At 43.7% G+C, this 27,792-nt stretch overlaps 1 protein-coding gene across 2 annotated transcripts in view; it reads right to left on the reverse strand.

Annotated features, from left to right (window-relative positions):
• Nucleotides 1–3,785: 3,785 nt before the first annotated feature.
• Nucleotides 3,786–27,792, reverse strand: part of bcl11bb (BCL11 transcription factor B b) — a 29,476-nt gene continuing 5,469 nt past the window's right edge. The window contains exons 2-3 of one of the 2 annotated variants that reach the window (XM_068708624.1): nucleotides 24,497–24,877; nucleotides 3,786–8,803 (exon numbers count right to left, since the gene is read on the reverse strand). In XM_068708624.1, the coding sequence (XP_068564725.1) occupies nucleotides 6,747–8,803; nucleotides 24,497–24,877 (2,438 nt within the window). In that variant the 3' untranslated portion in view covers nucleotides 3,786–6,746. Of the gene's footprint in view, nucleotides 8,804–24,496; nucleotides 24,881–27,792 lie in introns of both variants that reach the window. The other variant, XM_068708623.1, reaches the window with a different exon arrangement.

Below are 27,792 nucleotides of genomic sequence, written 5' to 3' on the forward strand. Positions count from 1 at the left end.
TTTAAATATTACACAAAATACATGTAAACCAAAATAAAATCTATTACAGTAAAGTATAAGAAAAAGCCACTATAGTCTCTTCTGTCTTGACGATGGGGCCACATGGCCTCATCCACATCACATTCAATATCCTCTCTTGCAATGCACCGAGGGAAAAATCTTCTTGCATGCCTTATCCAACCTTGACATTCCTCTGCACCTATTTCTTGGGCAGCAGCAGTCATTGCATTCAGCAAGGGCATCTGCTCATAGGGACGGTGATCATAAACCTTCCACCTCCAAGCACTGAAGAACTCCTCTATGGGATTCAAAAATGGGGAATATGCTGGAAGGAACTGCATCATCATTCGAGGGTGTACTGCAAACCACTCATTGACAAGGTGAGAGTGGTGGAACGCCACATTGTCCCAGATAATGACGAAGAGTGGCATGCCAGGCCTCAACAGCCCTCTCTCCTCAGGTGGGATCAGCCTGTCATGAAGTGCATTCAGGAATATTATGAGGCGCTCGGTGTTGTATGGGCCAATAGTGGGGATATGGCATAGGACACCATCATTGGAGATGGCAGCACACATGGTTATGTTGGCGCCCCTCTGTCCTGGAACTGTGATAGTGGCCCTGTACCCAATGAGGTTCCTTCCACGTCTCCTCACTTTACAGAGATTGAAGCCGGCTTCATCAACATAAATGAAGACATGATGTGGCCCCTCAGCTTCAAGCTCCATTATTCTCTAAGTAAAAAAAGGCAAAATGACAATGAAAAGTGACTCCAGTTGACTCTAACTCCATGATATGACAAGGCATTACAGTATACTGTAGTAATGTTTCCTTACCTCCACATATTGGCATCTGGCCTCCTTCACAACGTCAGAGTTCCTTTGAAATGGAACTGTATAGAGCTGCTTCATGGCCATATGGTTCCTTCTTAGGATTCGGTCAATGGTGGTCACACTCACGTTGTTGATGTTCCTAAACATGCCCTGATCTGCGATCACTGCTGCCCTGATTTCACGCAGCCTTATGGCATTGTTTGTCACAACCATGTTCACAACAGCTGCCTCCTGCTCAGCACTAAAAGTTCTCCCTCTACCACCAGAGAATGGTAGCCTTTGCATTCTACAAAGAATACATGTAATGGGAGTGAGGAAATAATTACATAAAGTATATCACTGAGGATATTTCTGTATATACTGTACAGCAACATTACCTGTTTTCCTGTCGAAAAATTCTGACAATGGATGCAACAGTGTTTCTGTTTAGCACAGGTTGGACTCTTTGTCCAGCCTCTCTCAGTGAAAGACCATGATTGATAACGTGATCAATAACAGTTGCCCGAATTTCATCAGAAACCTGAGCCCTTCCAACTATACCTCCACCTTGCACTCGGACTCCTCTTCCTCGAACCCCTCTACCTCTTACTCTCACTCTCATCTGCCTTAGACCTCTTCCATCCATGTTGGCAAAGAACAACCCAGACGCTGCACCTTTTAAGGCCTGCAGACTGATTGCTAATTGAAGATTTGTGTGAAGGAGTGTCAAACAGGTGCTTCAGTGATTTCATACTGATGTAGGTAGTTTCTAATAGTTAGGAACAGATGGTTTCTTTTTGGTTACCATAGCTAAAACAATGGAGTTTGGACTGCTTGAATGACATCCATGTTAACTGTTCTGCAAAAGGGTGGGGAAAATGTGTCAATCCAATGAGAAAGGGTTAACACATTTGCAAGAGGTGTCTTGTGCTCTGCTGAGACAGTGACGATGAAAACCGAGTGGATCCCAGTTTCTTTAAGCAGGTCAACGCAATCAAGAAAAACTGTAAATTACATCATGGAGGGTGATGGGAATTTGATCTTGATATGCTATCCAGTTGCCCAATGTCCCTCTTGGATTAGCTGAATGACTTTCTGTATGTATTTCTCTGTGAGGATGATGTTTCTCTCTTGGATGGTTTTGAGACTGGACACTTTGGATGTAATGGGTACTGATGTACTGTGGCAGTCTGTATGCCATTTTTATTGCTTTGTTTTGGATGCTGTTGAGACAGTTTACCGATGTGGCTGAGGAGGCTGATGGGTCTGTAGCTCGTAGGATGTTTTGGATCTTTGTGACTGTGGCTTTTTGCCTGGGCAAGGTGAAGTGAGCGGTGGTGGGGCAGGTGGTGAAGAGGAGGGAGAGCAAGATGACGTAGGTTTCTGGTGCTTTCTTGATTCGGCTGGTGTCTATGTTGTCTTTTTCAGGGACTGTGACTTCTTTGGGGATGATTGGTTGTGTCAGTTGGTGGTCATCTGCTGAGTTGAGTGACAGGAAGGGATATGTTTTGGAGGTGAAACCTGAATAGAGTTACTTTTCCTGGTCTTATCTCGACGGTATGTCGTTTTTGTTTTGTGCACCATTTATGTTTTTATTTTCTGCCAGAAACTGTGTGAGTTGGATCTGTAGTCATGAACTCCTGCCTCCTCCTGCTAATAGACATAGATTGGTGTCTGATAATCAATTATACCACAGGAGATTTAACAAAATATTCAACCATTTACAATGAAATTACAAAACATTTTAAAACACATTTTTAGGCTAGTCCTCAATCAAAAACAATTGAAATAGTATTGCTCTCACCCTGGACATAAACAGTTTGATCCCTCTGACAGGAGGCTGTGGTCCATCAGGACCAAGACCTCACGCCACAAGAACAGTTTCTTCCCTTCTGCAGTTGGGTTCATCAACAAAGCCCGGGACCCCCTCTGACTCTAACATCCCCGGAACAATTTCCTACTGTTACATTTACCCTTGCACATCCATGTTTCTATATTTAAATACGCTTTCCACTTTTGTAATATACTTGTTTTAAAGTACCATTATCTGTGTATTTGTTTACCACATTTTATTGTCAATTTTAATGTTTTTCTATTCTTAAATTATTTCTTAATTATTGCACTGTGTTCATTGTTTATTGTTATGCACCATTCACCAAGTCAAATTCCTTGTATGTGTAACATACTTGGCAATAAACGGTTCTGATTCTGATTCTTATTGACGGGTAAAGTACCCCTCCATCTAGACCAGATGTGGTGCCTTCCCCTGGTAACAGCCCTTACATAAGCCATTGGCACCCTCCTGTATGCTTCTGTGTCCATCACAGCAGAGGAGAAACAGGTGACAAACAATTTGTTTTCCTTACAAACAATAAATGGAAATGTTCAGTGCAAAAACTTTTCCCTGTGTCCTATTTATAAATGCATGTTGTGTGTTTCATTACACTCTGACCCGGGATAATCTGGATGGTTTAAATCCTGCGTAGCTCCGCCACTAGTTGGCAGTAATACAAGGTTCCACACCCTAAAGCCAACCTCAGAATCAGAATCATCAGAATGGTCCTATAAACAGCTTTTTCTGCAATGTTATTTTGACAAAGCCCCTTACAGAAGTTGATACAAAAAAAATCTTAACAAATGAGGTAAGTTACAAGGACTGGGTTAGAATGGTGGTGCAGCAACAATAGAGTTATGCATTGTAGTTGTAGCTGTACACTAAACCTATTATGTACCTATACAGCTGTTCCGATGTGCGCTATTAATCACGATGCTAGAAGAAAAGAAGGATGAAATAATCAGAATGAAAAGTTGCTTCAATCATAGAGCAATTGCAACATTTATTGAAGTGTTGACTTTCTTGTATTGATTTTTCAACACATTACAAAAATACATATATGTTCAAAACAGCAGATGTGTACTGTTCTGAAATCACTTTTTTCACAATGATGCACCCCCCCCCCCCCCCCCCCCCCCCCCCCCCAAAAAAAGAACAAACAAACAAGAAAACTGTTTTGTACAAAGAGTGTAAGTGAAAGTTGTGAAAAGTGAAATATGAAAATGTATTTAAAATTACAGTTGTAAGTGCCATCACAAGACCTTCAACCAACCATGAGGAAAAACAAAAAACAAAAGTCAATGTTCATGAATGTCTCATAAAATTGATTTGGAAAAGGATTCCTGCTCAATGCATTGCATTCCCCTGCCCAAAGGTCTTCCTTTAGGATCACCTCATTCATGTAATTCTGTTTTTTATCTTTTTTTGTTTTACATCTATGGAGGATAGCTTCACCAAACCAACAGCAGGAAATTATCTCAAAAGAAAAATTAAATAAAACAAAACAAAAAAGTCAATAATGGCACCACTCTTGTTAGAAAAAAATTATAATCTGGCATGATTCTGCAATATTACATTTCAAAAATTGTCTTCCCATACAGTGAACAAGTAATCATACAGAAACATATTCATGAAGATAAAATCCCTCCACCATGATAATCATACAAAACTGCTATGGCATTCAAAAACATTTGAAAGAACATTGGCGAAAACAATACTTTATTATCATTTAAACACTTACACAGAGTATTTTATTAATGGCATACTTCAACACTGTAAACATGTAAGCCTGAATGTCCATGTGTGATTTGGATCTCTGTCAGGGTTCCACTGTTCATCGTTTGGATGTGATATATTTTTCATAGTTGTGTGCCTCATTTTGGCTGAACTTAGTTTCACTGGAATGGATACACCGTGTCTATGAACGTGATTTTTGCTCTCATGGTGTAAGCGTAACATGTGTAAGCAAGCGGAAAGCAGCTCTTCAGCCAATCTCACTTCTTATGTCAATTAGCTGTTAATATGTTGAACTAGCTTATGGAGAACTGCTGTGGCCTCAACATCATTTCCTTTTTAAAATTAAAAAGAGAGGAATTTGCATTCAAGCTACAGGATAATCCTTTTTTTTCTATCAAAAAAATGGTGCAGATAAAATCTGACAATAGGCCGAAATAGCAGGTCAAACTTTCAAGTGAGGATGATTGAGAATTGCAGTACTAAAATGAAAGATGTAGTCTCAATCTCCTTTCATGTGGCTTTACCGTCTCCCTCCCTCTCACGCTCGCTCTGTCTCACTCTGATGGTCCGTTACAAGATGTGGCCAGTAGATGTGCATTTGGGTAAAAAAACAAAACACACTTTTCATATGCTTCCAATTTCATTTGAATGACTCTCCTTCCTGGCCAAGGTCTTGCTCTTTCCCCCTCCATTTTTTTCTCACACTTCTTCATTTCTTAGTTTCAATCTTTCATTTTTACCATAAGAATAGCCCCTACTCAAGGTCGCATGGCCATCCCCCTTGCAGCTGTGCTCAAAATTATCATAGTTCATAAAATAGCCTTTTTTTTTCTCCAACAGATTCATTTCAGGATGAACATTGCAGAAAATAAAAACTGTAATCCCCAAAAGTCACTAACATGTACACTGTCTCAAAATCTGTTACTGGGAGTTAAACCCATATCATTTCGTGAGGCGAATGAACAGGCTTCCTTTTAAAAGCCGCTCTAATGCATGAATCTGAGCTAGTGAACTGTAAAAAGACACCGTCGTAGAGAGAGGCTTAGAACACACTGCAGAGAGAAGAACACACGCTAACACATAATGATATGAATTGCATTTGGAACCATTTTGTGCATCCTAAGGGGACAGGGGAAGTCAACCTGGGTCAGAGAGTGAGGCTATGGCAAACACAAGAGGGAGATGGAGAATGATTTAGAAAGTGTTACAATTGTTGAAGTAGCTTTAGTTTAACAAACTGCCTTTGAGTAAGCACATATAGGATGAGGGGAGTGGGGGAGATAATCAGGTGGGTCTGATAAAGCAATAATGAATGGTAGTTACACTTAGCATATACTGTGAGAGATACCAGCAGCTGGTCTTCTGATTGTTTAGTTTTAGGCTGTCTTTCACGTACAGTCGGGGCTACTTTAACATATAAAAAAAGAATATATTTACAAAACATAAACAGGACTGTTCTTCTCACATTAATCATAAGTAGTCTTAACTTATTCAACACATTAAATATGGTATTTAATCCTACATTGGGAATGTACTGAGCATCAGTTAAAGGTACCTCCATTAAGTGCAACCTTTATTTATGTCCCGACTCAAGCAAGGACAGCAATACAGTAACTGCATTTTGAAATTATTCACATGCCAATATTTTCAAGGACAAATACCCTGAATAAATGCAAAGTAACTTATCAGGTCTTTAAGATAATGATGGATTTTTGAAATCCAGCATAACGTTTTATTGTCAGGCTGACATTCAGTGCTTTAGGCCTGTATTAGGGAGTGGATTGTAGTCCGCTGCTGCAGTTAATATAAAAAACAATTATTTTTACTTTAAAAATCAACTGCTTTGCACAATTTTACTCAGACATGATAATAAGCTTCCTTAAAGGAGAAAACAAAGAAAATTTGTATTAATGGTGACTTCTTCCCAGTTATCGCATTTTAGAAAGAAAAAAGTTTTAGCACATTTCAAAACTAACTCCATATGAAATCCCACAAAGATGTACCTGCACATGCCAAATATCATTACAAAAATCCAATAAATACAGAAATTATTGCACAGTAGAAAGGCTCCATGGATTCCTAACTGATAAAATCCTCAGACAGTTTGCCAAGAAATACCATATTGTGCATTCCAGACAAGTTCTCATTAAAGTTTCCCTTTGTTTATATTCTCAGGTGGCAGTTTCTGTGACAAGAAAAAAAAAGATGAACATCAATCAGTCTCAATTTTTTTAAAGAGAGAGAGATTATCCAGCCAAGCCGCCTAGCTGAAGAAGTGGTTATAGGGATTTTGTGTGTACATGTGTGTGTCTGCTTTTGCTTATGTGTGTGTGATTGTTTGCTTGTGTACACTGTAGGCTGCTGGCTTAACCTCTTTCCGCCTCCTCCAGTTTAACCTCACTGGCCATCAAATGTTCGCCATGCCATTTCTTCATGTGTTTCTCCAGCGTGCTGTAGACGCTAAAGGGCATGTGGCAGATGTCGCAGCGGTACACATCCTTCCCAAATTGCCCGTGGGTCTTCATGTGGCGCGTCAGCTTGGAGCTCTGGGCGCAGGCGTAGCTGCACAGGTCGCACTTGTAGGGCCGTTCGCCTGTGTGACTGCGTCGGTGCACCGTCAGGTTGCTGCAGTTCTTGAACACCTTGCCACAGTACTCGCAGGTGTCATTCCTCCTATCCTTAGAGCTCGGGGGCCTGCCGGGTCCAGGTCCCCGCAGGAGGTGAGGAGTGCTGCTGCCGCTGCGGCCAGAGGCGCTTCCTCCTTCCATTATCTCCCCCGGTGGGGTGGAGAAGCGCAGGCTTCCCGTCTCTGAGGAGGAGTGCTCGGAGGAGGTGGCGAACGGCGACTGACGGGAATCTGTGAATCCCAAGAAGGGTTCTCTGATGAAGTGGCGTGAAGCAGCGTAGCCTGCCAGGAGCTGAGAGTAGACATTCTCCGGGGAGATGAGGGGTAAGGTCGGGGGAAGCTCCAGCTGTTCTTTCTCTATTTTGATCCTCTTGTTGTTGGAGGGGTTTGGGCTGGTGATGGGGGTGGGCCGACGCTGGAACAGCCCATGGAAGGAGTCTGCTTCAGATATACTGATCCTGCCGTTCATTACAGGCCTCTGCTCCACCTGCTGATCTCGCTGTCTGTGCTGCTCCCTCTCATTCTCTCTTTCTTCACCCCTCTCTCCATCATCTCCATTAGGCTGTCTCTCCATGCCTCTCTTGTTAGGGTTAAGTCTAAGGTGATTGTCCAGATGGTTGTACGGGTGCATGATGCCCACTCCGCCACTGTCACTTACTCTATCCCCGCTCAGGGTTTTCTCCCCCGGACACTGTCTGGGGCCATTCGTCCTATTCTGGCTGAACTCCTGGGAGTCTTCGCTTAAGTTTGAATCTGGCCGACTTCCATTCCGCAGTTCTTCCTCTTCTTCCTCTTCCTCCTCTTCTTCTTCCTCCTCTTCTTCCTCATCCTCCTCATTGTCTATCCCCATCCCTCTTGAACTTCCCTCCCTACTCTTTTCTTCACCCTCACCTCCCTCTTCTCTATTTCCCTGTTCTGGGGAACCACTCAAGGAACCAGACTTGTTGTGCATATGTGTCTTCATGTGCCTTTTAAGCTTGCTGGCCTGGGAACAGGCATGGTCACATAGATGACACTTGTACGGCCTCTCTCCTGTGTGACTGCGTCTGTGGACTATAAGGTTGCTCTGGAACTTGAAAATCTTTCCACAGAACTCACAGGATTTGGATTTCCCCGGGGTCTGGTTCTGACCCTGGGTGTCAGGAGGGCTGGAAGAACCATGTCCCCCCTGAGGAGTGGGTGGCTGCGGGGCATAGGTGAGAAACGCCGGGGGCTTGGCACCAGCCTGGAAAAGCGTGGGACTCAGCAAGCGATGCATTGGTGGCACACGGTTGGGTGAGAGAGGAGGTGTGGGCCCCCCATTATTGGTAGTGTTGCCTGCCAGTTCTCTCAGACGTCGGGAGAAGTCCATGGAAGGAGGCTCCATGGGGGTCATCCGCATCACCCTCTCAAAGGCACTGGGGTGCTGGGACAGCAGCCCCATCTCCTCTGGGCCCAGCCGCTCTAGAGCGGGTCTAGGGGGTGGGGGAGGGCTGATAAAGGGTGGCGTTGCAGGCAGCCGGGTCTCCATGTACCCCGGTGGAGGGGGGTGTTCTCTGAGCAGGGGCGCAGCCATGCGGAGGAGGTGGAATGGGTTGTTGGTGTCACCAAGGAACGTGGTGAGAGGGGAGCGGGGCAGGGCATTAGCGCACGGGGGTGGAGGCAGAGCCATGCGGGGAGTGAGGGAGCAGTTGACTGGGTGGTGGTCCAGGTAGATGCGGATGCCATGAGTGTGCTGGGCATGCTGAAGCAGGAACCAGGCGCTGGTGAAGGTCTGCTTACAGGTAGTGCAGATGTAGCTGGATGGCTCATCTTTATCTGTGGACCAGGAGAGAGAAAATCACCATCAATATTGTAAAATAAAAATAAAAATAAAAAACACTTTATTCATTCATTTGAACCAACGTAATACTTTACAATGCTGTCATGTTTGGGGAGTAAAATGAATTGTAAAACATGTGAACTCTCTGTTTGTGTCTATGCATGAGGGTTTTCTTTGTCTGTGTGTGTGTATGATATTTTTAGTGTCTGTGTGTCTACAGGCTAATGCAGATGGCAGGTACTGCCCTAAGGCCACAACACATTATGCTAATTCTAATGTCAGCTAGGCTTTAATATACAGATCCATCTCGTCTACTCTGTCATTTCCATATGGAGACAGGGGAGACACCAATGGGGAAAATAGGAAATATGGGAGAGGGGGAGGGAGGGAGGGAGGGGGAGGTGTGGCATTTGAGAGAAAGAGAGACACACAAAAGGAAAGACAGGAGAGGTGATGGAGACGATGTGTAAACAGTAAAGCCCCCTCCGGTCTTAGCACAGCATCCACATGAAATAAAGCTCTACGTCAGTGGTGTAATAACAACTACAGTAAAGTGATTTGGTGTGACTGTACATACACACACACACACACACACACACACATACAAACTCTATGTCACTCAGAGAAAAATTGCCCTTTTAAATGGCATGACTTAATAATGCCAAATGAATCTATCAGTCACTATGGCACGACCGTGTCAGCCCGCTTATGAGTCATAAAAAGAGCCTCGGCCGGGATTCATCTAATTCAACACAGGCTACCATTGAACACAGTCTTGTGTTTGCTTGCAAGGCATCTGCATCTACTTTATCATCAGCAGCTACCGCAAGTGGAGTCGAGTTGGTACGGTGGTCCCAAAGCTTGAAGCCTGGAGGGAGAAAATAAAGACGGCGAACTGACTTTTGCCCACAGTCTTGTGTGATCAAGAACAGAGCCCTTACAGTAAGATGGCTGCCTCAAAGCCAACCATAGTCATGGAATGTAAAACACACATGCAGCCAGTACATGTGTGTGGCGATATTCTCTTTTCCCTTTCCTTCCCTGTCTCCAGCTTCTCTCACAGCACACATCGGTACACACACACTTGTATCGTGCAGAACAGATGAGCCAAAGCTGATGTTGGATCAGTGTCTAGTACAGGAAGCTGATTTGGCGGTGTGATCATTTTGGCTTTCCCCAGGGGACAAAGGGTCAGAAAAAGTTAATGAGGGGCTCATTTACTGATTCTGTCTGTTTTTCTCTGCTATTAGTGGGGCTCTGGTGTAGCCATCTCTCTCACTGTTTGTGTGGGGTGGCACATGACCTGACTCCTGCCACTAACGTGTGTACAAGCGTGTGTATGCGCGTGTGTGTGGACATTTATGTGGATGTATTTTTTGTGCTTGTATGTCAGTGCATTTGTGTGTTTTTCTGTGTGTGTGTGTGTGTGTGTGTGTGTGTGTGTGTGTGTGTGTGTGTGTGTGTGTGTGTGTGTGTGTGTGTCTGTGTGTGTGTGGGGCGAGTGGCGGGCTGCCTGCCCGTGTTTAGTTTGGCGAGGCTTCACACGGCCGCTTGGCAGCCGAGAGCTGGACAGCTTAACAGCTTGAACGCAGAGAAGAGAGTGAAAGAGGAAAGAGGAAAGGGGAGAGGAGGAGAGGGGGTAAGAAGAGAGGTGGAGGGACCTTTAAGGGCCAGGCATGATTGGGCACGTCTGGCCACGCATGTACAGTGACACACACATAGAGGGTATTTACATGCCCCCCGGGGACCAAGAGGGGTCTATAGACTTAGGAGCTGTGTAATCTCATCAACACATGAGGATCAATATGAAATGAAGATGTGAGATTGGCAGAGGGATTGATCTCTCAGTTTATCAAATAGTTTTTCTTATTATTCTTATATGTCTTTTGGTCTGCACACATGGCTTCATCAATACAAGCTTAACTATCATATATGCCCACTACCTTCCACCCCACCACCAACATATTTGCATCTTGTCATATCTTACACAGCCGTGCCATATGCTGTTAAAGGAAGCGTAGCAGCTAATAGAGTGGCAGCTGATGGCTGCGGCCTAATGACGGACAAAGACAAATTTAATCAACTTCCCAAACAAGCAAGCAAGGGGAGGAGGGGAGGAAAACAAAAGAGAATATAAAGATAGATAGATGGATAGATAGATAGATGTTGTCGCTGCTCAGCGCTCCAACCAATAAAAGCCTTCATTAAAGAATCACTGTGGGCCGTGTCATGCTTCAGTTTGTGGTAATTACAGTCGTCTGCCTGACATGGCAGGGACCCTTCCACTGCTGACCGCCAAGGTCAACTACCAGTTAGAATAGTTACATTCTCCTCTCCACGTAGTCACTGATGCTAGACCTAATCGGACAATTTGCGATGGCACACCATATGCACACAGACACACACACACACACACACACACACACACACACACACACACACACACACATATGCTGTGTAGTGAATAAGATGAAAGGTTAAATTAAATGGAGTCACAGCAGGATTCTGTAATATGGGGCTGCATTATGAAATTAATTTTGCCGGTGTTGGTCATTTTGCAGGCAGTACAAATGCTTGTAAAGCTATGGGTGATGTCATTCCCTTGAAATAGTCTAAATCTTTGACTTAGCAGTAATATTTCTGCCCAGGTGTCCACCCAGGCAGACTTGCATGAAACAGACGAACACAATACAGACCTAAGACCAGTTTAGGAGCACAGTTCTTTGTCCTGTGCAAGAAAACAAGGGCTAAGGGCCAGGAGGCCTGGAGGAAGTTATTAAAACATTGGCACATGCGTGGAGCTGAGGTGAGCCAGTAATAATGCTCTCCTTCTCTCCTGGGTTGTTTTTTTACTAAACCACCGGGCCAATTAACCCAGTCTTCAGGGACTGAGATCTGAGCTTTACATCAGATTTTATTCTTTCCAGATTGCCTTTTATAGCCATGATTTTGCCTTAAAAAGTACAAACAAAATGCCAGTGAATGAAGGGGAGCCATGGTATTGACTGTTTGCATATGGCCAGTGTAGAAAAGTTGGTGTGAGCTTGGTGGGGTTGAAGTAGACACCAGGCGTATGGTGTAGACATGTGGATTTCTGTTTAATTTAGGAATTCACATGTGCCGTGCCCCGAGCCTGAGTTTGATTTATGTTTTCAAAGCATGAGCTCCCTCCATTTACATTACACTTACATTTTGGGGTCTTTATCAGATGCTCTAATCCAGAGGGATTTATAATAAGACCACAGAAGAATAACAAGAATCCACAGGCTCAGCCCTCGAAGAGATGGGCACAGTGGAGCTCCACAGCTGACACTGGATGGTAATGAACTCTTATGAAGCTCAGGAAAAAAAAATCATAATTGAAAATTAGTAGCCTTTGAACGCTAGGCCACCAACTTCTCTACATTAATTTGGCACAAGTTTGGAGTGTGTAGAATAATGTTGCTTAACTGTAGAAACAGAAGACAGTGTGGGTCCAGGCCTGAGAAGGCAGACGATATACTACAGTACATGTCACATGTCACTGTGGCATTCCTGGGGTTCAGGTTCGCCGTACTGCTCCAACATTCCATCAAGGGCGACAGAACGCCACAGTGCCGGATTTGCATACAGAACAAAGCCACCCGCAGGCTAGGCCACTGGGACACAAACCTGCCCCTGCAGCCCCTCCCACACAACCTCACAGCACACACACACACGTGCACACACAGGCACAAGCCCTGGGAGTACGCGTGTGTGCACCTGTCAGGGGTTAGCTGACACCTCTGCTGCTGGCAAAGCAGCTCCTCATTAGCATGGCTGTGATCTCGGGGTCCCCAGGGGTCCCAGCCTCTTCACCTCGCCCCCTTGCCCCCCACCCCCTTACAACTCCGCTCCTCTTCTCCTCCTCACATCTCCCATCCGTCCCTCCTGCTCTTCTCCTCCTTCTTCAGTGCTCTGATGGCTTGTTTGTCATGAAGGGGGCTAATCAGGAGACACAAGGCCATGCAGATCAACCTTGTGTGTGTGTGTGTGTGTGTGTGTGTGTGTGTGTGTGTGTGTGTGTGCGTGTGTGTGTGTATTTCACAGGGCATTGGGAGCCTGGTCTGTAAACTCAGCGAGCAGTCGCTTACTGTCACACAAAGAGAGAGCTGGAGAGACAGAATAAAGGAAAGAGACTGTGGAGGGTGGCAGTAGCAGGCAGGGGGTAAGGCTCTCACACAGTGTGACTGGCTCCATGCTAACTCAAACCAGCTTCGGCCTGCTAACCATATACATCTGTGTTTGTGTGTTTATGTGTGTGTGTGTGTGTGTGTGTGTGTGTGTGTGTGTGTGTGTGTGTGTGTGTGTGTGTGTGTGTCTGCAGCCAATATGACCAGCTGAAATGCCTGAGAGAGGATTTAAAGAAACAGTGCTCCTTAATGTGTTTTCTAGAAAACATATTTTCTATATATTTTCTATTTCTTCAGTTCTTTCTCTCTCTCTCTCTCTCTCTCTCTCTCTCTCTCTCTCACTCTCTCTCTCTCTCCCTCTCCCTCTCTCCCTTTCTCTCTCTCTCTCTCTCTCTCTCTCTCTCTCTCTCTCCCACTCTCTCTCTCCTTCTCTTCCTTTGCTCTTATGTGCACACTGAGCACCTGTACAAGGTACTCCACCCTGACCTTAATGTGTCCTGGGATGCGGGTCAAATGAACAATAAAAGGGATCAGGTATCTCCAACAACTTGATCACAGGCATGCACACACACATTGAGCGACTCCAGCTGTACAACAATGCATGAGTGGAACAGACTCTCATGTAGCACGACCAAGGGAGCACGTCACCGCAAGCTATCCCACATAGGGCACATGGGATGATCTGTGAAAAATAACTGCAAAGGCCTCTCTGTCAGTAAAGAGCTATGACTTTTGGCTCGGCTTCTAGGACAGAGAGGGAGAGAGAAAGAAATAGACAAAAAAGGAAAGAATGAAAAGAAAAGGGGTGCTCCATAAAGTGCATTAGCTAAGCTCTCATTGGCATTTCTCTAAGCCTGACTCATCTGCATCAGCTCCTAACTGGTCCCAGCGTATTTGTGTGTGCGTAAGTGTATGTGTGTGTGTTTTAGTTTATGTGCACACACTTGTGGGGTCTGCTGTCTGTCATGTGACAAATGGATAACACTCATTCGTGCTTGTAGTTGCAAGAAGATGTAAGACAGGGGAGCAAGATGGAGGAGAGGATGAAAGAGGGAACGGGAGGGTGGAAAAAGGAAAACAAAAGAGGAAAAAAGAGAATGGCAGACAGTACGGGACACAGAAGAAGAATTGCACTTTGTTTTACTTTATCTCCTGCATTTCCATTTCAATAGAATTACAACCATTTTAATCTCTCATTTTAATCTCTCATTGCATCACATACCCATTTTACCATGACACAGCAGCAGGGAAAGCAGACTACAATAAAAAAAGGAACCAACTAGGTTGAACTGTAGGGGTGCAAGCATGCTGAATTAAAGGATAAATCCACAATTAATAAATAGAATATTTACAAGGTGAAATATTTTCCAGAAAAGGTCCCCACTGATGCTACAGACAAGCGCAAAAACACCAAAATGTTTGAATAGGTGATGGCATCAAGAGACAAAAATTCAAGCTGCTTTGACAATGAAATGGAGACCGACTTTGTGGACTCACACAATGTTTGTTCGAGGTTTTACATCCAAATGAGCTCCAGTCGTACCCCTCGGGAACGCTCACTCTCGTCCAAAAACTCAATTTCCTATTCGCTCGCAGTGAATAGGAAATTGACTTTGACATGTGAGTGACTCGTGAATTCTGTTTTGTGGGTTTATTAAATTTTTCATTGGGTCAATCATTTTGAACAAATGGTCAACTAAACCAAACTAAATTAAATTGAGCATAAGCATAGAGACACAGTGCTCATCTCAACCTGTGATATGCACGTATCCTTTTGACATGTCACATGCACGTTCAGTTTACCTTTCCTTAGTGTGTATGTGTGTGTGTGTGTGTGTGTGTGTGTGTGTGTGTGTGTGTGTGTGTGTATGTGTGTGTGAAAATAAAAAAAGGAAATAACTGTCCTTTTGTGCCTCTGTTTGTGATGTATGTGTGTATGGTATCATCTGTGTACAGATAGGCATATGTTTGCAGGCACATGCTCATTGTGTGTATCTCAGGCTTCCATTCTGTGACAGGGTGCTATATTCTTTCTGCAGTAGTAATGGTCCCCAGCTGGCTTTTGCCCACTGGAGCCAAGCAGCCAGTCCCACTTAACTAGCAGCCCACAGGAAAATACCACCGTGGCCCTGAATGAAGCACACAGGCCCTTCCAACCCAATCAGCCCGCTATAAAACTTGCCCCTCACATGCTTCAGACATGGCGTAGAGTGCATTCCAGTGATTGGGAAAGAGAGCCTGAACATTCATGATCTAATCCACTATTACTCCACAAATTCTGCAGTTTTATATGTAGTTCTGGCTACTTAAGACTTTGAGAGGATACAGTGCTTTTTCCTCACGTTGAAACACAAAGCAATGGCTGTGACAATCACAGGAGAAGGCAGAGGAGTGGTGCATCATTTGACGCCAATTTGCAAGCTATCTAAAAAGTGTTAGCTTACTAAATCGGAGTAACAAAACCAGAGAGTGTTAACATAAAAAATGGACCACAGATATTTAGCTCTATATTTAACATCTTCGCATGATCTTGGAAAAGAGGTTGTGAAGCCCATTTTGAAAAGCAGGATGCGGGTGTGTGATATGCTTGGAACTCTTGAAGCAACGGTTCAACATTTGGGTAAAAACAACATTTGTTTTTTTGCCCCTCTCTCTTGAATATAAGGATTCACTAAGGAGCTGGTCAGATGTGTCAAAACACCACGTTGCGGTTTTACAGGGGGTTGTGCTCTGGATTATTTCTTGCAACGGAGCATTGACTTCTTGGAGCTTCAGTTGTTCTGTACTGTTCTGTTTTTGCACAAATTAATCAAACAAGATATAACATGTTCGTGTGATCAGTGTGATTTAGAGGTGCTAGTAGTTGGATTTTGTGACCTTTGGACAGAGTCAGGTTAGCTCTCTACAGGTACAAGAATATGTGTATCATTTCACCTGTAAACTAGAGCTCCAGTTCCCAAAAATGTTATGTGTAGCAATGCTATATGTGAGACCCTCAAACTATTAAGAAGAAAGATGCAGATAAAAATGTATTTACTGTCTCTTTCCATGTCTAAATAAATTATGATCAAATGAATGGATAGAAGATAATCAATTTGAGCCTTTATGTGCAATAAAGGAACATGATACTCTGTGCTTTCCTCTCTAAGCTAATGTTGTGATCCAGTGAAAGCCGGCGGCACAACATTATTAGCATCGCAACGGTCATGTCTCCAGGTGAATTCTGTTCTCTCTCATGTGTCCTGAAACATACTCAGGTGTGTCAACCTGTCTCTTGGCTTGTCTGGAACATCAACCTTGAATGCCTAACGCACGCACACGCACACACACGCACACACACACACACACACACACACACACACACACACACACACACAAACATCTAAATATGTGTTGGGTGTACATTGAGAGCTGAATCTATGTTCATGTCTGCATTATGGGTGTGAGTGTGTGTGTGTGTGTGGGATATTACTGACTTTGGCCTCAGGCCTCTCCCCGTGTGGGTTACGTCTCTCTCCCTCTCTCTCTCTCTCTCTCTCTCTGTCTCTCTCTCTCTGTCTCTCTCTCTCTTTCACTTCTTTCTCTCTCTCTCTCTCCCTCTCTCTCTCTGTCTGTCACTTATTTCTCTCTTTTCTCTCTGTCTCTCTCTTTCCCTCTGTCTCTCTGTCTCCCTCTCTCTCTGTCTCTCTGTCTCTCTATCACTCTCTCTCTCTCTGTCTCTCTGTCTCTCTATCACTCTCTCTCTCCCTTTGTCTCTCTCTCTCTCTCTCTGTCTCCCTGTCTCTCTGTCTCTCTCCCTCTCTCTCTGTCTCTCTATCACTCTCTCTCTCCCTTTGTCTCTCTCTCTCTCTCTCTGTCTCTCTCTGTCTCTCTCTGTCTCTCTCTCTCTCTGTCACTTCTTTCTCTCTCTGTCTTTCTGGCTGTTATCACACTGATACATTTCCTGCTCCTGGCACGGCTCCTGCATAGCTTATGGTTAAAGAAAGCTTTCATCTATCCAGTGCCTTTAGGACACACACACACACACACACACACACACATACACACTCACAGTCACTCTCACACACACACACACACACACACACGTGTTGGTACGGGCCAGCGCTGCCCCGCCAGACCACAGGCCCAGACAAGCTCCGCTGGCACCAATCACCCTGATAACATCTTCGGCTTTATTTCATGTTGGCTTGCTCTGCTCAGCTCTGGGAAAGACAGACACAGAGAAGAGGGCTTTCTGGAAAATATGAATTACGGCAGTACACAGGGAGAGTGTAGCCCCTTAACCTTGAGCAGTTAACTCCCATGTCTGCAATGCCATCTATGGACATGACAGTGCAAGCCTTCTGTCTTCCAAGAAGCAGACCAGAGCAGATGTTTCTCCACTTTTCTCATAGATGACAGTACTTTTTTTTGTTAAAGTGAAAGTAAAAAAAAAATAAAAAAACACACACACAGTCGTATTTCTAGTGAATAAAGCCAGGGGTACAACTGTACGCCTCCTCTCATTTAAAGTGTTCAGCCAATAGATAAAACAATCTAGCCAAGCAAATAGTTGAGGTAATATTTACCCAGGTTTTAAGATATTTGTGCCTTCCCCCATCCATACATTTCTGTAGTGCCCACTTCATTAAAAAACTATGTTTGAAATATTTAACATCAATGTGTCTTTCCAAAAAAAAAAAAAAAAGTACCTATGAAAATTGTGCGATGCTGCTATTAATTCTTTTTTTAAATGTTAAATTGCATTTTTAAATGCCATACATTGTGGTGGAGGTAGACATCTCAGCTATACGTATTGCATATCAAAACCTCAATTTTTTTTTGTTGAACTGACCCTTTAACATTACATTAAAAATAATTTTTTAATAAGTTTTTGCATCTTTTTTTCGACTTCATTCAACCTTAACTGCTTACAAGAAAAAGTCACTGTGTATGACGGAATACTATATTTTGTATCAATGTTGTATCAGTATGCACACCGCTGATCTACATCTAAGTGACAAACCGACATAAAGGCAGCTTACGTTCATCATGTGTTTGTGTCTAGCGTTCTCTCTCAGAGTAATTGCTGGAGACAAATAAGTGGATGAAATAAGGGCAATCGTAAGTGTACCATGAAAGGCTTTCAATATCTCTTGTGGGGAAGCAGCCTGTAAAAGCAAAATACAGCCATAAACGCTGTCTCCTCATTTTCTTCTCCCACAATCCCACCCAATCAGAGCAGGACGCTAATAAGATAAGAGGAAAGGAACAACAACATTGTAGCAAGTAGGATTACCCATGTCTGACTTGCTAACAAGCGCCATCTCTTTTCCTTTTCACAAATACTAATGGTAGCCCTTTTCCTCCCAAAGGCAAACACACGCTACTTTTCAAAAGAAAAATGTGAGTGAACACCCGGGTCAGAAAATCTCCCCATTTACTCCTGAAAGGGGCATATTATATGTTATGCACTAATGCCTGGCAGACTGCATAATAGCTGAACACACACAGACACATGAGGGTTTATCTACACGTCCGTCATGAAGACCTCTATAAGGAGTGTTTCCAGAGCGGCAGAAAGGTGTACATGTTGCTGAGCAGGTTCTCATTTGGGGTTTTGCATTTGTGAGCATTTGAGAGTGTACATACACATGCATGCTTATAGTGTAATTACAGTAGGTTTTTGATGAAATGTACAACATTACTCAGCATTGATGACAGCACACCTGTTATCAAATGTCACAGTCAGAGAGGGGAAGTGAGGGGAAACTCCAATAACTACAGTGTAGCAGTCGAATTGCCTTGATTATAGCTATTTATGCAAAGAACATAAACACATTCACAGATTATCACTGACACAAGACGACTTATGGTCCACAGCAGCGAGACCATGAAGTTCACATCAGCACTTCACTCAGAGCTCAAAACAAAGCAGCGTGTTTGTGTTGAATACCAAAGCGCCATCATCACTCTCCATGTGTATACAGGGACGGGGTGTGAGGTTTCTAATGCCTCTTAAGTAAGGCTGTTAAGGAGCAAAGAGTCCACACATCTGGAAGACACAGTCCGTCGGCACATGCTGAAAGTTAGCGGTGGCGCTCGCAGTCCAAATTAGTGGCGAGTTTTATTCCCCCGCTGTGGTAGGAAAATATCAAATCTGCTGCCATATGAGTGCCATAAAGCTGGCTGTGGAGCGTTTGATGCCTTCATGTGGGAGCCTTTAAGCTGTGTGTGTGTGCGCGTGTCCTTGTGCATGAGTGTGTTTGGTGCCTCAATGTGAGATGGGAGTCATTGTATGCATTCCAGCACGCACACATGTTTTGTGTGTGTGGCTCTTATCTGTGTGTGTACTCCTGCAAGCATGTTTAGTTTCCGTTTTCATGCATAAATGTACATTTTCATCTGTGTGTGTGTGTGTGTGTGTGTGTGTGTGTGTGTGTGTGTGTGTGTGTGTGTGTGTGTGCGTGTGTGTATGTGTGTGTGTCAGGTGGCTGTGGCGGTGGCGGTGTGCATGTGCAGATGTGCCATTCTAGCAGCCCTTATAGACCTAGTTGACCCTGCTGGATGAAGCAGACAGACAGACACAAGCAGAGTCAGACGGCCCCTGGGGTGGTCCTGTCTGAGGCGCAGTGTTATGGGCCAACAACTCTAGGGGCCCATACACAGGCAGGAACACGTACACTGTAATTGCACGCACATACACACACACACAGATCTGTATGTGACACCTAATGCTCATAGATGCAAATGGTGAATTTATTTTACCTTCATTTTTAAGGCATGAACTATGTTGTGTTTCTGCAGGATCGTTATCACTGATAATTTTGTGAAATCGTGCTTTTCCACTAATTTGTAAGGATTCAAGTTTAGAGATTGCAATGACAAATAAAGTTGTTTGCATGCAGTAAATTATTGACTTTTTAGATTCAACTAGGGCCTACAAGTGGCTGTGATGGGGGTGACTGCAGTTTATCCAGAGCGAGTCATATTTTGTATTTAACTCATGTTACAAAAATAACATTCCACCAAGCTTGTGTATTGCATTGCAGTAAAACAAAACGTATTGCAATGTAAACCTCAAAAAGGAACATTCTCTATTCTATGTCTAAGCAACAGTAATGTCTATAATGTCCAGTAATGTGTATCATGTTGCCATTAAAAAATAGATTTGTCTTTTAAATACCTCTAATATCACTATGTCTTGTCTCGTCCTTTCTCTTACTTTTTTCCACTTTTGCAGCTTAAAACTTCAAAAAAGAAATACATGAAAAGGAGATACGGTATTATGAATTACAGTGTTTTCATGTTAGCAAAAAATGTATTCAAATGAAGGAAGGAGTGTACTCCTCTGGTTTTCCCACAGTAGAATTAGGAAACACTCACAGAAACTGGGAAACGCACATACACAAATCAGAAAATGAAAAAAGACACAAATGCCTAACAGCGGACACAAGATAAATTTCCTGGCAAGCATTCAAAACACTCTGTAAAAACACATAAACACACAAAGACTGCACTTGTAGGCACACACACACACACACACCATTTACACAACTGCCACCATGTAACCCCTAATCACAACCCCAGAGCTTGGACATCAAATGAAGCAAGTTTTTTTTTTTTTTAAATCATCAGGAGTAATTAACGCATTTTCATATGCAAATGTGATTAATGCAAAACTACAAAGTCATTATGCAAATCGACTTTTCCTTGAGCCTCTGTACAAATATTCGCAGCTCAAATCAGGGATCAGTCTCGCCATCTTTCTTTTTTTATCTCTTACCCCTCTCCCTCTATCTCTTTCTCTCTCTCTCTCTCTCTCTCTCTCTCTCTCTCTCTCTCTCTCTCTCTCTCTTGGAGTCGAGATAATGCGTAAGTAGCATGTGAAGTTATTTCTAACTCACACAGTGTGTGTGTTTTCATGCGATGGGCCGGGGCTATGGCATTACGCCGCCTGCCTACTGATTGCTGGCTGTTTGGCACTGGAGCGAGACAGGGAAGCCGGCGTACAGGGGAAGGTATGAATATGCAAAAGCCTGATTGCTTTTCATGATTAAAGCCTATTTAATATGGAAATGAGAGCAAGCCAGGTGATTAAAGGAGCATTGGGTGGTGGGGCAAAAAGAAAAAAAGAAAGATAGGGGGAGAAACAGAGAGAGGGAAGAAGGGAAGATGGGAGAGAGACACCATCAAATCCACACCAGTGGTGAGGTGTGGAAAATGGAAAGAGTAAAACAAGTGTCGAACATTGAAGATTTTCACGATACGTTTTATAGGTTACACCGCAGGTTTTCATCCAGAAACCATCATGAGTCATTTCTGGTGTAAAAAAAATCCCTTGTTGCCCACCAGTTTAAGAAAAAAAAAAAGATCTTGTCAAGTTAAAAACCAGCTTTCACTTAAACACAATTTCACACCTACAAAAAACTTGTACATGTAGGTGTGACAGTTTTAAAGTGGCGGGTATCACCATTTTGATTCTTTGATCATAAATGTGGTATCAAATCACGCCTGTAAGTAGCTTAAACGAAACGAACCAATGCAGAATCTTCAGCCTAATATGGTGATTTGCCCACAAAAGTGACAGCAGGGAGATCAGAGGTGGACGGAGAGATAAAGAGAGAGAGAGATGTTGAGGATGTCGCTGTCGTCTCATGAAATATTTACCATGTCATCTATACACAGTGTTTGATAGTGAGAAAGAAAGAGACAAACAGAGAGAGAGAGAGAGAGAGAGAGGTTGTCATGATGTGACTTTGCCCTTATGTACTGGATGTCTTAAAGTGCTCCGAGGGGGCCCGGCAGCCGTCCTGGGAGGGGTTCAAAGCAGGGCCAGGGTCGTCTTAGCATGGTAACGCTCCCCTAGCGACAACCTCTCGCTTGCCTGGTGACACGCATCATTCTTCACAGACATTGCACACACACATGCACAAATTCATACAAGGCACACACGTATTAACATACTCTGATAGAGCCCACACATATACACACAGAGTGCATGCATCAGCAAGAGAAACTCAAGGGGAAAAAAAATAGGGCACAGAAGGGCCATTTTTCATCTACACTGTGAGTACGAGAGAGTGTGTGTGTCTGTGTGTGTGTGTGTTTGTGTGAGTGTGTTTGCACCTTTTGGGGTTGAATCTGCTAGCCTTGCAGCATGTTTGCAGTTTAAGCAAGCAGGCTGACAGACAAAGAGGCCAGACAGGATGTTATAAAACACAACCAGGTGAAAAAAAAAAGAAAAAAAATCCCGGGGAAGAGAGGGTTAAGGGTTATGCACACAGCACAAGCTTTTCATGCATGCAAGATGATGATAATGAGTATATGTACATTATATGTGTGCAGGTTTGTGTTATGTTTGATGCATATTTTTTGTCACCTGTGCTGCAAATATTTGTATATGTTCTGGCTGCAAAGTTTTCAATACAGAGTGCAAGCAAATGTGATGATATTTCCTTGTGTGTGTGTGTGTGTGTGTGTGTGTGTGTGTGTGTGTGCATGTGAGAGTGTGTATGTGTAAGTGTGTGTGTGCTGCTAACACATTGGACTTAATTAGACCTAATAATGTAATCTAATTTGGTTGAAACTTGAGACTGCCTTGAGTGGCAATCTAATGTGTTGAACAAAGCTCCCCTCCTCTCTTTCATTTGGGGCTTCGAGAGCTTTCATGTCCTGTTCTCTTGGTGATAAGACTGTCTGTCTGTCTGTCTAAGTGACTAACTGACTGCCGCACTAACAGCTGACTCACACACTAACTCTCAATGTTTATCTTCTGACCACCTAACAGACAAACTGCCATATAAACTGGGTTGAGTCTTCTTTAATGCATAAGCTTTTTTTTAAAGTTCCATGTGTTTTTTCAACAGCAAAAGGACTTCTAGGTGAGTTGCTGCAAAAGGACGCTTAATGCTCTTAAAATTGACAAAGTACTACTGAAAAATTAGATAACTTTTATTTTTAATTACAATTATAATTACTTGAAGAAATTCTGCAAAATTGTCATGTTTTTTTTTTTTCAAATATTATCTGCAGCATCCAACACTGTGCTGGCTCATGTTGTTTGTGATCTCCTGCAATAAATCTTTCCCAATGCAAAAGATGGTGACCACACACAGCTGCTGGCCACACACAGAAACTGTGCATATAGTGATGACAAAATATGTCTACACTAGCTTTGATTCTGAAATTAACAAAATGTGTCTATTAATGTCCTTTGTCCCAAACGTTATACATTTATTAAAGGATTGTTTTACAATATTTTGCAGACCAGTTTAATCTTTAACAACCCTTACAGTAAAAGCTGAATGTGTGTGTCATACAAAACTACATTTAAACTAAACTCAATTTAAAAGTCTCTCCTAATGCAGTATAACTAAAGCATAAAGCTTCCTTTTTTTAATAATTAGAATATTGTGAAAACTATCTAATGTGTGAATTTTCCAATTTGAAGGTCTCCAGTAATATTATAACAATGTTTACTATTATATAGCATTATTCTTTGACGACTACTCATTTTAAAGACCTTATAGGACTAGAATGCATTTCATGTACATACATATAATTTAATATAATGCATATAAAAGTTTATACCCTTTGCTATTTAAATCTCTTCATACCAGTTTAAGACACTGAGGTGACCAGTTTCTGTGTTAACTGTAAAATCATTTTACATGTCATTCTGGCTGTCTCCCTCCTTTAACCAAGTCCCTCTTAGTCTACTGGAGTCTGTGTAATCCTGGATAGCCTTCCCAGCTCTCGGGTGTGATGGTGACTGTCTCCTCTGATAACTTTGAACTGGTTTCCCTGCAGCGCTGGCAGTCTACAGGCCTCAACCCCCCCTCATAGCCAGATGAACGGCCTTGCTGCTTTATTAATCCCCTTCTCCTCACCACGCACTCAGATGAATTTTAATCAGCTTTCTTAACCTTTTTTTCATATGCTGCAGGATTTCTTTACAAAGGCTCAGACACGTGATGTGCACTCACACGGGCAAAAAAAAACAACACAAACACACACACACAAACACACACACTGGGGGCGGCTCCTCTATCACCTTCTTCCTCGCCTTTCACAATTGGTTTCAGTTGAAGAAGTCCTTCAGGCCTGCCAGTTTGTTTGGTGTGTGTGATTCTGTGTGCATGTGTGTGTGTGTGATGTTTTACTTAGAACGGAGCAGAATAGACATACAGTGCGGCTCTCACTCACTAATGAAACCATCCCAGGCTACATTAATCCCTCCTGAAGGCCACTGTCAAAATAACAAGCAGCTGGGATTCTTTAAAGAGAGCTATCTGTCTTGGACAGGTGAGAGATGTGTGTGTGTGTGTGTGTGTGTGTGTGTGTGTGTGTGTGTGTGTGTGTGTGTGTGTGTGTGTGCGAGTGTGTGTGTGTGTGTGTGTGTGTGTGTGTGTGTGTGTGTGTGTGTGTGTGTGTGTGAGTGTGTGTTTAAGATATGTGCATCTAAACTGACAAGAGAGCTCTATTCAAAACTTAGAATTGAGCTGCTTAGCTAACTGCATCTTCATTTAGATGTACAGTGTGTTCCAGTCTCCATACCTCCTCTTTCCTGTTTGGGGCAGATCCCTCTGGCCGGAGTCAGCCTCCTTTCTAGATCTTCCTCTCTGCCGGGGGTCACCTGGATGCCCACCTCCACCGGAATGGACCCTCTACCCAGCTCCAGTGACGTGGCCCTTGGAGAGATGGGAATGCCAGTGATCCCGCCAGTCTCCCCAGGCTTGGAGAAGGACTCCGGTCCGCTTCGGGGCCCCCGGCACAGACGGCGCTTGTGCTCGATGAAAATCAGGATATCACCCAGAGGGAAGTTTGTCTGGCACTGGCCGCAGGTCAGCATATCATGCTCCCTGGGGCCCACCCTCCGAGGGCTAGGGGTGGACAGCTCCGGAGATGGAGATACCGCCCCTGAATCATGATTGGCCTCTGCTACAGAAAAGAGAAGAGGAAGGTGAAAGATGTAAATCAGTTAATGTTTTTCTTTTTTTTTTTCTAGAGTTCAATAAAGCGAGCAGAAAGAGAGTGAGAGACAAGCAGAGAAAAAATACACAGCGAGGTTTAGTTATTCCTGATAAAAGCCATCTCTCCCTACCGAATGAGGGTCACTTTCATGGCATAAAACAACGCTGCTGCAAAGCTACTTCGCCTAGACAAACACCTGCACGGCTTATCCTGGAGAGATCTGCGTGGGTGGGACCCAGCACATACACTATATGTATGCATGTGTGTGTGTGTGTGTGTGTGTGTGTGTGTGTGTGTGTGTGTGTGTGTGTGCGTGTGTGTGTGTGTGTGTGGCCAGGAAGCTGTGCTGGCTGGGTTTCCGGTGAGGGCCTTCGATACACTGAGCTGTCACAGGTAGATGGCTGTGGGAGCCCCAGCTTGTGCAGAACAGAGTGTAGAGTAGGCCACATCCACCAGCATGTGTGTGTGTGTGTGTGTGTGTGTGCGTGTGTGTGTGTGTGTGTGTGTGTGTGTGTGTGTGTGTGAGTGTGTGTGTGTGTGTGTGTGTGTGTGTGTATGTATGTGTGTGTGTGTGTGTGTGTGTGTGTGTGTGTGTGTGTGTGTGTGTGTGTGTGTGTGCGTGTGCATGCGTGTGTGTGTGTGTGTGTGTGTGTGTGTGTGTGTGTGTGTGTGTGTGTGTGTGTGTGTGTATGTGTTTATGTGATCACAGAATAAGACAGAAAAGAAAAATGATAGAAAAAAGATACATGTCTATAGGTATGTGTGCACATGAATGGAGCAGCACACAGGTGAGTTGGAGCACAGTATTCTCTACAGACAGAAAATCTATAAAGCCAAACCCGAGGTCCTGTTAAGAGAGTAAATCTCATTCTTCACAGATCTGACACGGTCATTAATAACCATTGCACATTCATTCCCCCCCCACCTCCCCTATGGCGTAGACTGAGTCCCTCAGCTTAACGTAAATCCCTCATGGACAACCTCCATTTTTTAAACACTAGCCCGATCTACCAGTATGAAAATGTGTCCTCTTCTAAAAAGCCCGGAGGAAACCTGAAGCTCCAGAGACTCTAGGGCGTCTGAGTGAGCGGGTACCCAGGGAGAGGTGCTGGTGCCTGAGAGGAACATAGCCATTTTGCCTGCCTGTCTCTGCTGCTCTTCTACTTCTAGCACCCGCATCCCCACCCCTCCCCTCTGCCTCCCTCCTCTCTCTTTCTCCAAATATGACACCCTAATAATTGCAAAGATTAGACAAAGAGTGTGTGTGCTGGTTTGTGTGTACCTGTGTTTCAGTGTTATCAAGCAGAGATCCTAAACTCTCTTATCAACCTATCTCAAACTGCCAGGGAGGCGTTGCTCCTCTAAATTCCCAGTCATAACCGTTAAACTCAGGCACAGTTCCGGCTGAATATTACACATATTTTTTCTCCCAATTTTTAATATTTCAAATATGTCTTTGCGACTATATGAATCAACCACACACCCCCACCCCCACACACCCCCCACACACACACACACGTTCCAGTCCCCTCACTTCGCCCTGGAGTGATGATCCGATGCCAAATATCTTTTCTCTAAATGGAGATGGGTTCCTGGATGCCTGCCAAATAATTTCCATCTCATAATCTTTGGCGGCAAAGAAGGAACACAAACACATATTTACCTACAGTTCACAGCTTGTGACCATGATTCACATGAAGCAATGTTCCAGAGTGTTCACACAAGCCGAGTAACTGTGCGCATGCATGCGTGTGTGCATATGTGCAACGCATATAAGTAGGACTATGCAGGAGATCTCAGCTAACAATATGGCACACTCTTATTTCTGATACTAAAGACCCACATCCTTGTGTGTTCTAAATGAGTTAGAAGACGACACCAAGTCAACAAGATGACAGACACCATGGGCAGTTGAACTTGACTTTATCGCTGCGAGAGCCTGTTTGTTAACATATGGTTGAGTGACATGGCCTGGGGGCAGAAGGCAGTAAATTAGTAGGCGTTGGCACTGTCACCATGCCGCTGGAATATCAGTCGGACACCTTCTAAAAACCGCACCCCTCTCTGAAACCCGCTCACTCGTCTATCCCGAGGCTCACCTGTGTGAGAAAAAAAAACAGGTGCAAGAAGGAACTGAACATGGAATGCTTGCAGAAAAAAATAAAATAAATCAACCATGGACACAAACACACTGAAATGGAAAACACACATGCGAGAAGAATAACACACTAATGTAGCCTATCATGGTGATAGACAGTGTCTAATTCTCTCTGTATAAACGGCTATGTGAGAAGAACATGCTTGATAGGTAAGAGAGCAGAGCAGACGCACTGTCAAACATGCCGTCGTTGGGAAGGCGTGATGATCGCAATGAAACCCAGCTGTCTAACATGACACAACACATACTTTATTTCTCTTTCTTGTTCTCTCTGTGTCTTGCACACATGCACACACACACACACACACACACACATACACACAGAGCTATAGTCAATGACAGTCCTGCTACTCTGCCTTATCAAGTGTGAGTTAAGTCAGGCAGCCTTAGAGCACCCCCTATCAGTTTGATGGGGAGAGAGTCAGTCAGTCACTCCACTGCCGCTGCACACTGCACAATATGGACCAGATGGGACACACAGCTGAAGACAATGGGCCTCTTTCACCAATATTTCCTGTTGTGTAAAAGGTCGAAAAAATATTTCCAAATGTCCAGCCAAAAAAGTACTTAATGAAGAAACTGTGTTGTCAGAGGAGAGGAATTATTTAATTCGCAGCTGACCATTTTTAAATTGCAAATATTACAATATTTGGGAATGTGAAAAAGTGACACCTATACCAGGTAAATCCTGCAAGGTAGGTAAAACATGCCAAGTGCACGT

This window comes from Cebidichthys violaceus, unplaced genomic scaffold (genome assembly GCF_023349555.1).
Source record: "Cebidichthys violaceus isolate CVI_PGR_0920_01 unplaced genomic scaffold, fCebVio1.0.p SCAF_14, whole genome shotgun sequence".
Lineage (NCBI taxonomy): Eukaryota > Metazoa > Chordata > Actinopteri > Perciformes > Stichaeidae > Cebidichthys > Cebidichthys violaceus.